The sequence below is a fragment of the Rhinatrema bivittatum genome, chromosome 6, assembly GCF_901001135.1.
Source record: "Rhinatrema bivittatum chromosome 6, aRhiBiv1.1, whole genome shotgun sequence".
Taxonomy (NCBI): Eukaryota; Metazoa; Chordata; class Amphibia; order Gymnophiona; family Rhinatrematidae; genus Rhinatrema; species Rhinatrema bivittatum.
Window position 1 is genome coordinate 258,056,815 of NC_042620.1, and position 16,079 is coordinate 258,072,893.

At 48.9% G+C, this 16,079-nt stretch overlaps 1 protein-coding gene across 1 annotated transcript in view; it reads right to left on the reverse strand.

Annotated features, from left to right (window-relative positions):
* The window catches only part of SETD1A (SET domain containing 1A, histone lysine methyltransferase), a 374,529-nt gene that overhangs the window by 176,583 nt on the left and 181,867 nt on the right, over positions 1 to 16,079 (reverse strand). Inside the window, exon 9 of the mRNA XM_029606903.1 lies at positions 15,252 to 15,428. Within this exon, the coding sequence (XP_029462763.1) occupies positions 15,252 to 15,428 (177 nt within the window). The remainder of the gene's footprint in view (positions 1 to 15,251; positions 15,429 to 16,079) is intronic.

The window sequence follows — 16,079 nt, forward strand, 5'->3', positions numbered from 1 at the left end:
GAGAGAGAAACTGGTTGGTAAGTGACGGTGTGTGTGAGAGAAAGAGACTGGTGTGTGCGAATGTGAGAGAAAGAATGTGATTCAGGGAATGAGAAGCCTGTGCACGTGGAGAGCGAGCATGGTAATGAGAGAGAGACTGGTGTGTATGTAGCAGAGAGAAAGTGATTATGGGAGTGAGAAACCTGGGTGTGTGTGAGACACAACATGGGAGGGAGAAGCCTGTATATCTGCAAGAGAACATGGGAGTGGGAAGCCTGTGTGTCTGTATGCATGAGAGAGATCAGGTGACTGGTTGTGTGTGTGTGTATGAGAGAAAGAACGTGATTATGGGAGTGAGAAACCTGGGTGTGTGTGAGACATAGCATGGGAGTGAGAAGCCTGTATATCTGAAAGAGAATATGGAAGTGGGAAGTGTGTGTGTGTGTGTGTGTGTGTGTGTGTGTGTGTGTGTGTGTGTGTGTGTGTGTGTGTGTGTGTGTGTGTGTGTGTGTGTGAGTGAGAGAGAGAGAGAGAGAGAGATTATGAGAATGGGATGCCTGTGTGTGTGTATGGCATGAGAGAAACTGTTCAGGAAGGTGACTGGTGTGTGTGTGTCAAAGACTGGGAAATGATTGGTATGTGAGACACAGAAACTGGTCATGGGGGCATGACTGGTATGGTGTGTGTGTGTGTGAGAGACATGGGCACTATGGAAGAGGACCATGAGTATAGAGCTTAGCTTCTACTGCTGCTTCTGGTGTGTGCCACGGCCTGCATGGAAGGGGAGTAGGAGAGCTGCTGGAGGGGGTAAGTAAAGGTGGCTTTTTAAGTTTATTTTTCTTCATTGACTGACATTTTAATTATTTAATATTATGTGATGTCTGCTTTTTTGAAATATTTTATTGGTGTTTGGAGAATGTTTAATAGTTTTTATGAGTTTTAAAATTGTTGGATGTTATTCTGTTCATAGCTGTTTTGATATATACTGTTAAGCTACCATGGGTCTACCACAGGTATTATCACTAGTGATACACAAAACAATATACCCGTGTACACAATTAAATAACTCAATTTTTATTCCTAAACACTTTTTTTTAAAATACATGAAACATACCTATTACATCAAAACCATTCATACCACTCTCATTCACTCATCTAGACAACATACAATGTTAAAATACAACTTAGTTACATTTTAACTACCAAATTACACAAATATTGCAACAATCCCTAATTACAATGTAAACATTTCATTTAACAAAGATTCCCTATTAAATTGATGAACCTATTCAGATGTAGTTAATGATTTCCTTTAAGCTGCCTTTAAATTGCTATTTATTAGATTTTATTAAGCAATATCCCATTAAATTTTATAAGCAATGTCCCTAGATTTTATAAGCAATGTCCCGACAACATACAATGTTAAAATACAACTTAGTTACATTTTAACTACCTTTTATTTGTGTAATTTGATAGTTAAAATGTAACTAAGTTGTATTTTAACATTGTATGTTGTCTAGATGAGTGAATGAGAGTGGTATGAATGGTTTTGATGTAATAGGTCTGTTTCATGTATTTTTAAAAAAAGTGTTTAGGAATAAAAATTGAGTTATTTAATTGTGTACACGGGTATATTGTTTTGTGTATCATAGCTGTTTTGAAACATTTATTCTGCTTATTAGTATAGTTTTACAATTATTTCTGTGTGGGGATCTATAGAGGAAAATTATGTTCTTACCTGATAATTTTCGTTCCTGTAGTACCAAGGATCAGTCCAGACTGCTGGGTTATGCCTCCCCTCCAGCAGATGGAGTCAGAGAGAAAACTGAAAGCACCCCCTAGATATACTGGTGTGCCACCTGCCATCCTTCAGTATAATGGATATCAAAGCAGAAGAAAAGTAAAACAACTCCTCCGCCAACTTAGCCAATAATTAACCATGGCAACTGTCTAGATCAAGTAGTAAAATTCTTCAAAGGAAAACAGCAACTTTCTGAATAAGAAAATGTGCAAACACTGCAAACAGTAACCAGTCTTCAATAAGGCACCACCCCCAAAATGAAATGAAAGGGATAGCCACCTACCGTGTCCAAAGATCGAATAGCTATAGGAAAAAATTGTTCGAGCGGACTCTCCTGACACACAATATCGGGCGGGCGTCTGGACTGATCCTTGGTACTACAGGAACGAAAATTATCAGGTAAGAACATAATTTCCCTTTCCCTGTACGTACCAGGATCAGTCCAGACTGCTGGTATGTACCCGAGCCGACTTAAATGGGGTGGGACCCAGAGAGTCCCGCTCGAATTACACTGCTGCCAAAGGAATCAGCTGATGGCCCCCGAACATCGAGCTGATAATGACGAGCGAAGGTATGCAATGACTTCCACGTGGCCGCCCTGCAAATCTCCTGGCTAGAAACCAGCTGACTTTCTGCCCAGGAAGTCGCCTGAGAACGCAGTGAATGGGCCTTGAGCCCTTCAGGAACAGACTTACCACAACCAATGTACATGGATGCAATCGAGCTCTTCAACCAACGGGCAATAGTTGCCTTGGATGCCTGCAGCCCCTTCTTGGGCCCCTGCCACAAGACAAACAAGTGATCCGACCTTCTAAAGTCATTAGTGACCTCCAAATATTGCAGGAGCACTCGACGAACATCTAAACGCTTCAAATCTGAACCTTGAGAAGACATTAGCTCCGTCGCCGAGAAAGAAGGCAATTCCACCGTCTGATTAACATGAAATGCCGATACTACCTTCGGCAAGAACGAAGGGACCATATGCAAAGACACACCGGACTCCGAAATACGCAAGAACGGTTCTCTGCACGAAAGTGCCTGTAGCTCCGACACCCGACGGGCGGACGCGATGGCCACTAGGAACACGGTTTTGAGTGTTAGATCCTTTAAGGAGGCCCGCCTGAGAGGCTCAAAGGGGGCCGCATTGAGGCCTTTGAGAACCAAATTCAAATTCCAAGAAGGGCAAGGGACTCCAAGTGGTGGACGCAAGTTCCGAACGCCACGCAAAAATCGGGCTACATCTGGGTGACACGCGAGAGAGGATCCTTCCACCTTTCCCCTCAAACAACCCAGAGCCGCTACTTGAACCCTCAGAGAACTGTAAGCCAAACCCTTCTTCAAGCCATCCTGCAAAAACGTAAGGATATTACCTACCGAAGCCCGGCGTGGCGGAATTTGAGAGGCAGCGCACCAGGAGTCAAACACTTTCCACACTCTGGCATAAGCGTGGTAGAGGGCCTTCGTGCACGCAGCAGTGTGGAAATGACGGGTTCTGAATATCCTTTCTTCCTCAACTGCCTCCTCTCATAAGCCAAGCTGCCAGACAAAGGCGATCCGCCAGATCGAAAAATACGGGCCCCTGCCGAAGCAGGTTCGGAAGATGGCCCAGACGTAAGGGCCCGTCCTTCGCGAGATTGACTAGATCCGCAAACCATGGTCTTCTTGGCCACTCTGGGGCCACTAGAATCACTGGACCGCGATGGGATTCTATGCGCCTTAACACCTTACCTACTAGGGGCCACGGAGGAAACACAGAGAAGGATGTGACGAGGCCATGGAAGCACTAGTGCATCTACCTCCTCCGATTCGTGTTCTCGCCTTCGACTGAAGAAACGGGCTGCCTTTGCATTTTGCTGAGTCGCCATCATGTCCAGGCGCGGAATCCCCCACCGCCGGGTGATGAGACTCATTGCCTCGGTCGAGAGCTCCCACTCTCCGGGATCCAAGTATTGACGACTTAGATAATCCGCTTGTATATTGTCTACGCCTGCTATGTGGGTGGCCGCAATGCGGGATAGATGACGTTCCGCCCAGGTCATTAACAACGACGCTTCGTCCGCCACCAGCCGACTTCGAGCCGCCCTGGCAATTTATATAAGCTACCGTGGTTGTGTTGTCTGATAGAACTCGCACCGCCCGACCTTGTACCATCGGAAGAAGGTGACGCAAGGCGAGACGTACCGCTCTGGTCTCCAGACGGTTGATGGACCAAGAAGCCTGAAGAGGGGTCCACATTCCTTGTATAGCTCGTGATTGACAGACCGCTCCCCAGCCTGTCAGACTGGCATCAGTCGTCACTACGACCCACGGGGAGGATCTAGGTCCACTCCCTGCAAGAGATGGTCTGGGATTAACCACCAAGCTAAGCTGGACCGCGCCGGCTCCAACAGTGGCAATTGAACGCCGTAATCCCCTGATCTCTGGTCCCAGCGAGAAAGGAGAGCGTTTTGTAAAGGACACATATGTGCAAAGGCCCACGGCACTATCTCCAGAGTAGAAACCATATGTCCAATGACTTGCAAATAATCCCAGGCCGTAGGTAACGGGAGGTCTAGTAGGTTCTGTACCTGAAACATCAGGTTCTCCAGTCTCTGCTGAGTCAGGAATACCTTGCCCCCCAAGGTATCGAAACGTGCCCCCAAAAATTCCAAATGCTGACTCGGAACCAACTGGCTCTTTGCAAAGCTGACTACCCAACCTAGCGATTGAAGTTGCTGTACAACCGACTGGACTGCTTGCCTGTACGCGTTCTCCGACTTTGCCCGGATGAGCCAATCGTCTAAGTAGGCATACACCAGTATTCCTTGACGCCGCAGAAAGGCTGCGACTGCTACGAGAACCTTGGTGAACACTCTCGGAGCCGTGGCTAGCCCAAATGGAAGGGCGCAAAATTGGAAGTGTTCCCCCAACACCATGAATCTTAGATATCTCTGATGACGTTCCCTGATCCCAATGTGAAGATACGCCTCAGCTAGATCCAAAGAAGCCAAAAATTCTCCCTTGTGGACGGCCGCAATAACAGATCTTAGAGTCTCCATGCGAAACCGGGGAACGCGCAAGGCCTTGTTCACTCGTTTCAAATCCAAAATTGGCCAAAACGTACCTTCCTTCTTTGGGACCACGAAGTAAATGGAATACCTGCCTGTCCTGGTCTCGTCCGGAAGAACAGGCAATACTGCTCCCAGGGTCCGTAACCTGTTTACAGTTTGGGCTATAACCAGTTGCTTCTCCCAAGGACCGCAAGGAGAGATCATAAAAAGATCCCGGAGGGGCCGAGCAAACTCCAACTCGTAACCGTAACGAACAACGTCGAGGACCCACTGATCTGACGTGACCTTGACCCATTCCTCCCAAAACAGGGACAACCGACCTCCGATGCGGGGGGAGGAGGAATGGGCCTGCGCGCCTTCATTGCGAAGGTTTTCCGGCGGGCAAGTTCTGAAAGGATCCCAATCGCTGCGGCCGCCTGCCTCGAAAGGAAGGAGATCAAGGTTGAGACCTGGGACCCTGTTGTTTCTGTGGAAAGGGGCCTCCCCTTCCCATGCGAAACCAGCGTTGCCCTCGAAACCGGGACCGTACATTCCCGAAAGATCGAAATGGACGGGGCTTGTCCTCCGGTAACTTATACACCTTATTCTCCCCCAAGTCTTTTGATGAGTTGATCCAGTTCCTCACCAAACAACAACTTCCCCTTGAAGGGAAAGGAGGCTAGACGCGATTTAGAAGAGGCATCCACCGACCAACGCCGGAGCCACAGTAAACGCCGAGCAGCGACCGCCGATGACATAGTACGGGCCGAGGTCCTCAACAAATCATACAAAGCATCCGCTGTGTAAGCGACCGCCGCTTCCACACAGTTGGCCTGTTCCGCCTCGGCCGGCGGGAGCTCCTGCGTGGTAAGCAATTGTTGAACCCAGCGGAGAGTGGCTCGCTGAACCATACTGCTACACGCCGCTGCTCGGACTCCCAAGGCCGCTATCTCAAAAATGCGCTTCAAAAGAACCTCTAACTTTCGGTCTTGGAGATCTTTCAAGGCTACCCCTCCCGTGACGGGAATGGTAGTATGCTTAACCACAGCGGTGACCGCCGAATCCACTGAAGGGACCTTAAAAATCTCCAGAGAATCCGAAGGCAGGGGATATAACTTATTCATTGCCCTGCTAACGTGCAGAGATGCCTCCGGAACCTCCCATTCCTTAGATACGAGCTGTAACACTTTGGAATGTAAGGGAAAGGTTTGTGGGGGGGGGCCCTTAGACCTGCCATAGCTACGTCCCCTGTGAAAGTATCAGTCTCCTGCTGCGGCGCCGGGATTTCTAACTCCTTCAAGACATGAAGGATCAAAAAGTTAAGTTCGTCTTTGCCAAACAGGCGCAAAACCTGGGGGTCATCCCCTTCGAGCGATCCCTGAGCGTCAGAGACCTCTGTCCCTGCGCCATCCGGAGAGCCCTGGGTGAGATCCGGGATCCCCGGACCACCCGTACCCCCTAAGGAATGAGCACCGGCTTTATCTGAAGCCCCCGCTTTCTCCTGAGCCCCAGACTTTCCGTGGACAGGAGATACCTTAGGGACCTTTGTGGGAGGGGGTTCATCCGGCTCCCAACCTGCCTCTGCCTCTAAAAATGCTTGGTGCATCAATAGCACAAACTTAGAAGAAAAGGGCACTTTCCTTTTACTTGAGCCCCCCGCGGGTCGTTCCTGAGAGGGGGGGGGCTCGAGGAGCCTCCAGCTCTGATCCACTGCGCGGGCTTAAGGCAGGCGGTGAGAGAGGAGAGGAGTCCTCCTCCTCCGACGCAGAATCAGCAGGCTGCCGCGTGGTCAAAATGGAAGCCGGCTCCCTATCACTGGGAGGCGGAGCTAACGCGCGGCTGCCAGCCTCCCCAGCCGCTCCGAAGAAGAGCGAGAAGTGCCGCTGCGGGCCGCGCTCGGCCCCCGGGAGTGTCCCTCGCCCCCGGGAATGCAGCGGGAGCAGAGACCCTCCCTGGAGAGTCGTGCCCCCGCCCTTCCGCAGGCCGTACAGGCCGAAGACCGCAGCATCCGGAGGCTGAAGGAAAAAAGCGCGCCAAAGGTAAGTCGCCCTCCTCAGGTTAAAAACCTGGAATGAATATACTTAGAGGGGGGGAAGGGTGACCGGACCACCGGTAGGCTCTCCCCCAGGACCAAAGGGACACACTAAATCCGGGCAAATGAATGAGAGCAACGCTCTCAGTGCCTGCCTTAACGCTGCACTTAATAAGGTAGAACAACCACCTGGTCAAAAATCTAGTACACTGAAAACTCTTTTTTTTTTTTTTTTTTTTTAAACTAAGAAAGAAACCAGTTGATCTAGACAGTATAGACAGTAAAGTAATAAATAACACCTGAAAGGAATTTTAGTCAGGACAGACAGGACCGCAGGTTATGCCTCTCAATCTGCTGGAGTCAGAGGAAATACTGAAGGATGGCAGGTGGCACACCAGTGTATCTAGGGGGTGCTTTCAGTTTTCTCTCTGACTCCATCTGCTGGAGGGGAGGCATAACCCAGCAGTCTGGATTGATCCTGGTACGTACAGGGAACTGCTTGCTAGTTCTGTTTTCCTAATAAGAGGTGTATTGGGTTTTAGGGCCTGATTTAATATTTGTAGTGTTGCCTTTTCATAGATAGGGTTGCTCCTGTTTGAGTGTATTCCATAATACAGGTGTAACTGTGTGCGGATTAGATTATGTGCATTACTATAGATCCTGGGAGTATGTTAGGTCAGTTCTGTGTATGTTACCAAGATGAGATATTTTACTAGCATGTAAGCGTTTGAATAAGTCTTATTTGTTGTGTTTTCTCAAGAGGACATGCATTGGTGGTAAACTGCTGTCTTTTCATAAGTAGGAGTTTGAATTCCTGTTACTGAGATGACACCAGAATATCTTTTTTGTAGGGTAAGTTGTATGGGGAATGTCATAATTCTGCTTTACATCCATTATTGTGGGTCAGGGGGGTTCCCGTGGATGCAAACTGCACTTTTACATCTAGCCCCGTGATGATGGGTCAGTGTGTCATGCATGTGAGAACCATCTGTCAGGTGTGTCCCGACAGAAAAAAGGTTGAGAACCACCGAGTTAGTCACTAAGTCTGTGATATCTCAGGCTCAACCTAGCAATTTAATAATATGCGTAACTTGCACTGCCTCAGAATCAGCCCAGTAAGTTACCAAAACTTACAGCATCTCAGACTCAGCCAATTTACTTATACATGCATACAGCATGCTACTCCTTAGGCCATAGCAATCAGGATTGATATTATAAGTAAAGTTAGTATGTGTGCAGCACATAAAATCATGAAACAAGAATACCATTTTAGACATTATGCTCTCTGCTAACACTGGCAAGTTTCCTGTATATCTCTATGCTTTAAAATAAACATTTCTATATACTCTGGGTCTCTCTATTGGAGAAATTACTTACCTGATAATTTTGTTTTCCTTAGTGTACACAGATGGACTCAGGATCAATGGGTTATGGAGACAGAGTCAGGTTTCAAAGCTGATTTCACCCTACATATACTCCTTCAGTGTCCTCAGCCATTCAGTATTCTCTTCAAAAAGCCATTGTGGACATATTATTGAAGAACTTTGATGCAAATTAATTAAAAACTGGAGACCGCCACTGTACTCAACCAACATAAGCGCAGAAACTCAGCAATACTACAGATGCCCTGAACTAAGGATAGGGCACCGGCTTACCTGTATTCGTATGAACTCAAGGTTCGCCATGGGCGATTCCTTGGCACCTCTCCTGGGTAGCCGTGGGCGGGTTGCTGAGTCCATCTGTCTACACCAAGGAAAACGAAATTATCAGCTAAGTAATTTCTCCATTTCCTAGCGTGTAGCCAGATGGATTCAGGACCAATGGGATGTACAAAAGCTACTCCAGAACGGCGCGGGAGGCTGCATGTGGTCCGGTTAGCACCGCCCTTGCAAACGCAGCGTCCTCTTGGGCCTGAATGTCCAGGCAGTAGAACCTGGAGAAGGTATGTAAGGTGGACCACGTCGCTGCTCGACAGATGTCGGCGGGAGACAGTAGCTTAGCTTCTGCCCAGGATAGTGCCTGGGCCCTGGTAGAATGAGTTTTGACCTGAAGGGGTAAAGGCTTCCCTATCTTTACATAAGCTGCCTTGATTACTTCCTTGATCCAGCAAGCTATGATAGCCTGTGAAGCTGCTTCACCCTGTTTCTTTCCCCCGTGAAGAATGAACAAGCGATCTATCTTGTGCACTGGCTCTGAACGTTCCAGATACCGCACTAAGAGTCTGCCAACGTTTAGATGGCGAAGAAGGCGGTAGTCATCTGTGTCCTTGTGTCTATCCAGAGACAGTAAGGAGATAGATTGGTTCAGGTGGAACTCTGAGACTACCTTTGGTAAGAAGGAGGGGACGGTGCGAAGTTGTACAGTTTCTGGAGTAAATTGGAGGAATGGTTCCCGACAAGACAGCGCCTGCAGTTCAGAGTTGTGACGAGCCGAGCATATCGCTACCAAGAATACCGTCTTTAGTGTTAATAGGCATAGCGACAGACTGCGCAGTGGTCTGAAGGTGGGTCCTACTAGGAAGTCCAATACTAGATTGAGGTTCCATAGATGGACCAGCCACTTTAAAGGTGGGCGAGTTGTTTAACCCCTTTTAGGAAACAGGTCAAGTCCGGATGCACGGACAGACGGTTTCCGTTCACTTCGGCCCTGAAGCAGGAGAGGGCTGCCACCTGGACCTTAAAAGGAGTTGAGGGACAATCCTTTGTTCAGGCCATCCCAAAAATATTCCAGAATCATGGGGATCTTGGATGACTGCAGAGGCACCCCGTATTCCCTGCACCAGGCCTCAAATATTCTCCAGATCCGTATGTACGCCAGGGATGTTGAGAACTTCAGCGCACAGAACAATGTGGCAATTAAGGCCGCCAAATAAATATGCTTCGTCAGGTGAGCCCTCTCAAGGGCCAAAACGAAAGGGAGAATTGAGTTGGGTCTTCGTAAAGAATTGGGCCTTGCTGGAGAAGGTCCTTGTGCAGGGGGAGATAAAGAGGACTCCCCACAAGAAGCCTCCGCATGTCTGCATGCCATGGGCGCCTGGGCCAATCTGGCGCCAATAGAAGGAAAATCCTCTGTAGTGTTTGATCTTGCGGATGATCTTTCCCAGTAGAGGCCATGGAGGGAAGGAGTTCAGTAAGTCCTCCTCTGGCCAGGTCTGGACGAGGTCATCGATCCTGACTGTGACTGAAGAACCGCGGAACTTTCACATTGTGAGATGTGGCCAGTAGATTGATCTACTAGATCTACTAGAAGCTGGAATCCTCTAGTCGACAGCATCCATTTCCCCAAATCCAGGCTTTCCCTGCTGAGAAAGTCTGCTGTGATATTGTCTTTTCCCTCGATGTGGGAAGCAGAGATCCCTTGTAGGTTTAATTCCACCCATTCCATAAGTGGGGTCTATTTCCAGAGACACCTGGTGGTTCTTGGTTCCTCCGACGGTTGATGTAGGCCACAGTTGTTGTGTTGTCCGACATCACACGGACTGCTTGCCCTGGAGCCTGTGGCTGAACTGCAGGCATGCTAATCTGACCGCTCGAGCAACCAGGCAGTTTATGTTCCAGTTCGCCTCTTCCTTGGTCCACTGTCCTGATAGTGACCTCCCCACCCTTGGATGCTTGCGCCCGTTGTGAGGATAATCCATCTTGGTGGGGACAGGCTTATGCCCTTGCTTAGGTGGATTTCTTGTAGCCACCACTGGAGCTGAGAGCATACTTCCATTGGTAGATGGAGGCGAATCGAGTAGTCTTGAGACAGTGGGTTCAAGCGTGACAGTTGGGAGTGTTGGAGAGGCTGCATGTGTACCCTCACCCACGGTACTACTTCCAGGGTTGATGCCATGAGGCCGAGAACCTGGAGATAGTCCCACACCTTTGTGTTCGTCAACTGACGTATTTGGTCCATCAGTTTCCTCCTCCTCGAGGGAGGGAGAGAGGGAGGAAGACCTTGTCCTGCTTGGTGTCGAATTGGGCCCCCAGGTACTCTAAGGACTGGGAGAGATTGAGGCTGGTCTTGTTCATGTTCACGACCCAACCGAGATCCTGCAGGAGGGACCTGACCCTGCTGGTCACCTGGAAGCTCTCTTCCAACGACTTCACCCAGATCAGCCAGTTGTCCAAGTAAGGGTGCACCAGGATCCCTTGTTTCCTCAGTGCTGCCACCAAGACCACCATAATTTTGGAGAATGTTCTGGGGGTAGTTGCAAGGGTAATGCCCAGAACTGGTAATGTTGACCCAGTACCGCAAAGTGTAGAAAATGCTAGTGGTCTGATGGATTGGAATATGGGGGTAGGCCTCCGAGAGGTCCAGGAAGGTTAGGAAGTCTCTTGGTTGCACTGCCATTATGGCGGAGAAAAGAGTTTCCATGTGGAAGTGAATTATCCACAGATGACTGTTGACACTCGAGATCCAGGATGGGTCGGTATGAACCCTCTTTCTTGTGAACAATGAAATAGATGGAACAGCGCCCAGTATTTACTTGGGGTGTAGGTACCGGAGTTATAGCCCTTAGGTTGAGGAGCCTTATTAGTGTGGATTCCACTACCAGTTTCTTGTGCTGGGTGTGCCAAGGTGACATCATGAACCTGTCCCGAGGGATGCTGTGGAATTCGAGAGTATACCCTTCTCGTATGATGTCCAGTACCCATTTGTCAGATGTGATCTCGACTCACCACTGATAGAAAATGGAGTCTGCCCCCTGTCTCCTCTTCCCGAGGATGGTCGGCCAAACTTCATTGGGAAGTTTGGGTCAAACCTGAGTCTGAACTTGTTCCCCTTTTTGGTTGTCGTTTCCGAAAGGACTATGCTTTCCCAAGGTCCAAGCTGACTGAAATGAAAAGTTTCTGTAGAGCCGGAAACGCTGACAGCCCCTGGCCCGACCCCTCATGGGTGAGGGGTGCTGTGACCTCTATTTCTTATTTTCTGGTAGCATGGGCACTGGAGATTCGCCCCACTTACAGGCCAGCTTCTCCAATTCGCTTCCAAAGAGGAGGGATCCTTTAAAGGGCATCTTTGTGAGGTTTGCCTTAGAAGTTGCGTCCGCTGAACAGTTTCGCAACCATAGCTGTCTTCTGGCTGCCACCACTGAGGCTAGTCCTCTGGCCGAGGTACGCACTTGATCCGAGCTCTCGTATGCCAGGAAGGCTGCGGCAGGATCGATTGCCTCTCTGGCATGCGCCCCAGAATTATCTGCCTCTCTCGAGAGTAGACACGAGTGAGCCACCAGGGCACAACAGGAAGCGATCTGCAGTGTCATTGCTGTTGTGTCAAAGACTTGCTTAAGGATGGATTCTAACCATGTATCATGAGCATCCTTCAAGGCCGCTCCTCCCTCTACATGGATAGTTGTTTGCTTCAAGACGGCACAGACCAGGGCATCCAATTTCGGGAAACGCAGGTGTTCCTTGACTGCTGGGTTCAGAGGATACAAAGCCTCCAAGGACCGACCTCCTTTAAAACTTGCCTCCGGGGCGACCCATTCCAGGACAATCAACTCCTGGATGGATTCCAGCATCAGGAAATAGCAAGAGGTTTTCCGTAGAGACACCAGGATAGGGATTCCTCTTTGGCTCCGACATAGGGTCCATGCCTGGAACTCCCAGAATCTTCAGGGTCTGAGAAACTAGGGCCGGTAATTCATCTCTGTGGAAAAATCGAAGCATGCTCCAGTATGGCTCTAGTCCTGGAGGGATTTCCCCATCTTCCAATGAATCCCCGTCGTTGACCGTGGTGTCTGGATCCCTGTCAGGAATACCCTTGGTGAGGCGAGGCATGCTGACTGGGCTGGGAGGACGAGGCATTCCCAGTTGGGGTTCAGCCTGGGCAAGGGCTAACTGCGCCAGGACAAAGGTTTGGAGGCCCTGAAAAAATTCCAACCAGGGGAAGGCCACCAGATCCATATTTGGCCCAGGAGGAACCGGGAAAGGGGCCGCTGAACTGCCCTCTCCCAGGGAGGACACCGCCCTGGAATTCCTCCAGTCCCGGGTGCTGTTGAATAAAGTCATGCCTGACCCGTCCTCTGACTGGGATGGGCTGGACTTGGAGAAGTTTTGAGAATCCAGTCCTCCCTGGGCTTGCTCACAGTGCTGACATAGGCAGGATTCCAGGTAAGACTGAGTGGCCTTAATATGGCAGGCCACGCAAAGAGTGTCGTCTGAGCTTCTTTGCTGCTGGGACCATAACCTCTGTAGCTTGTGCATTTAGCCAGTTAATGCCTCTTGAGCGCACACAGACTCGCCTTGCCATTCTTAGGTCAAAGCGGCTGGTTGTGCACCAAGTTGTACGCGCATGTTAGGGGCTCAGAAGGCCAGCCCACACCGCACATACCGACAGCCGGAGGAAGAAATGGCACCACACCAAACGATGCGAAAAATGGCGGCACACAGGATTGCTACATGGAGAGTCCACAGAGCCTGAAGCGGGGCCTAGCCCACCGGGGGGAGGGGGGGGCATTCAACCTGCTCAGAAACCCCCTTTCCTCGCCAGATCGGGAACGATATCGATACAGCTCGCCATGCATGGAGACCGGAAGAAAGACTTACCAAAACCTTTCCATGTCTCTGGTTCAGAGGAGCTCTTCTCTACTTACCTGGTCTCAGCGCTTACCAGCCGAGTACAGAGATGGTCTCCGGCTGCGGGGGGAGAGGGCTTAGGCCTTTGCCACCGCGCTCTGTTTCTGCACCCACTGCCTTTCAGCTGCTTCAGCAGCAAAGTCCACACTGGGAGCCAGCTACCGGACCAAGGTACACCTCTGAGGGATCTCGGAAATCACCTCAGGAATTCTCAACTGGGGGAGGGAAGCTTAGGTATCACCACAGGAGAGCAGCACTGGATTTTCTTTTCAATTCGAAGGTAAAATTTCTCCTTTGGATTAGTGCTGCAATCCCGCTAGACACCGCTATCGGTGAGGGGATAGCATCCACATCTGCTATGAGACGGAGAGATACTGAATGGCTGAGGTCACTGCAGGAATTTATCTAGGGTGATGTCAGCTTTGAAACCTGACTCCATCTCCATCTGGTAGCAGGGGAGTTAATAAACATGTGGATAAAGGTGAACCGGTAGATATAGTATACTTGGATTTTCAGAAGGCGTTTGACAAAGTTCCTCATGAGAGGCTTCTAGGAAAAGTAAAAAGTCATGGGATAGGTGGCGATGTCCTTTCGTGGATTGCAAACTGGCTAAAAGACAGGAAACAGAGAGTAGGATTAAATGGGCAATTTTCTCAGTGGAAGGGAGTGGACAGTGGAGTGCCTCAGGGATCTGTATTGGGACCCTTACTGTTCAATATATTTATAAATGATCTGGAAAGAAATACGACGAGTGAGATAATCAAATTTGCAGATGACACAAAATTGTTCAGAGTAGTTAAATCACAAGCAGATTGTGATAAATTGCAGGAAGACCTTGTGAGACTGGAAAATTGGGCATCCAAATGGCAGATGACATTTAATGTGGATAAGTGCAAGGTGATGCATATAGGGAAAAATAACCCATGCTATAATTACACAATGTTGGGTTCCATATTAGGTGCTACAACCCAAGAAAGAGATCTAGGTGTCATAGTTGATAACACATTGAAATCAGCGGTGCAGTGTGCTGCGGCAGTCAAAAAAGCAAACAGAATGTTGGGAATTATTAGAAAAGGAATGGTGAATAAAACGGAAAATGTCATAATGCCTCTGTATCGCTCCATGGTGAGACCGCACCTTGAATACTGTGTACAATTCTGGTCGCCGCATCTCAAAAAAGATATAATTGCGATGGAGAAGGTACAGAGAAGGGCTACCAAAATGATAAGGGGAATGGAACAACTCCCCTATGAGGAAAGACTAAAGAGGTTAGGACTTTTCAGCTTGGAGAAGAGACGACTGAGGGGGGATATGATAGAGGTGTTTAAAATCATGAGAGGTCTAGAACGGGTAGATGTGAATCGGCTATTTACTCTTTCGGATAGTAGAAAGACTAGAGGGCACTCCATGAAGTTAGCATGGGGCACATTTAAAACTAATCGGAGAAAGTTCTTTTTTACTCAACGCACAATTAAACTCTGGAATTTGTTGCCAGAGAATGTGGTTAGTGCAGTTAGTATAGCTGTGTTTAAAAAAGGATTGGATAAGTTCTTGGAGGAGAAGTCCATTACCTGCTATTAAGTTCACTTAGAGAATAGCCACTGCCATTAGCAATGGTAACATGGAATAGACTTAGTGTTTGGGTAATTGCCAGGTTCTTATGGCCTGGATTGGCCACTGTTGGAAACAGGATGCTGGGCTTGATGGACCCTTGGTCTGACCCAGTATGGCATTTTCTTATGTTCTTATGTTCTTAACCCATTGATCCTGAGTCCATCTGGCTAGACGCTAGGAAATTATATTTTAATGATTAGATGGGAGGGAGAGTTTAGTAAATTCTAAATTACCTTGAAAGATGGAAGTCTGAGGGCACCACGCAATCCAGCTCCAAAGCCAAAGCCCTCAAGATTGCTAGCCCCACCACTCTTGGCCCAGTCCACCAGAGAGAGGAGCCCTGGTTCCTTCAGTTTGGTCTTCTCTTTCTCTTCTTCCTTTGCCTGCTGCTTGGCTGCATTCTGGAATGGCTAGTACAGTGGAAGAAACACCACCACACTATCAATATATAAATGTAAACTGATTTCTTAACTTTTCTTAATTCTTGATTGACATTTATATATCCTAATTATTAACTAAGAGGCTTGTAACTAGAGAAGTGGTGAGATTCAGTTTCCTGAGAGCAGCTTTATGACTACTCCTGTTTCTTTAGGGATTTGCGTCTCTGGTGTATATTTGTAGTCCTGCTCCAGGTGACATCAGGATGGAGCCCAATCACGGAACATTTTTGTCAAAGTTTCTAGAACTTTGACTGGCACCTACTGGGCATGCCCAGCATGGCACTAACCCTGCAACCAGAAGGGGTCACCCTTCAGTCTTGTGTATAATAAAAGTACGTGCAAAAAATAAAATAAATTGCAAGCGAACCCAACTCCGCGGGGTGGCGGGCGGGTTCCTCGTCGTCCTCCTCCTCCTCCTCGCCCGCGCGGCCCCGGAAGAAAAACGTTGCTGGAACCGCGCAGGCAGGAAGGAGGAGGAGCATCAGCCATGTGCAGAAGAGCAGTAGTCTTGTTGCAGCAGGCTGAGAAGAGGAGGAGGCCCGGTAGTAGGGCCGCCGCCGCCGCGGTTCGGCCCGAGACAATCGGGGCCACTGCAGAACCCATCCTGCAGCGACCCATGAA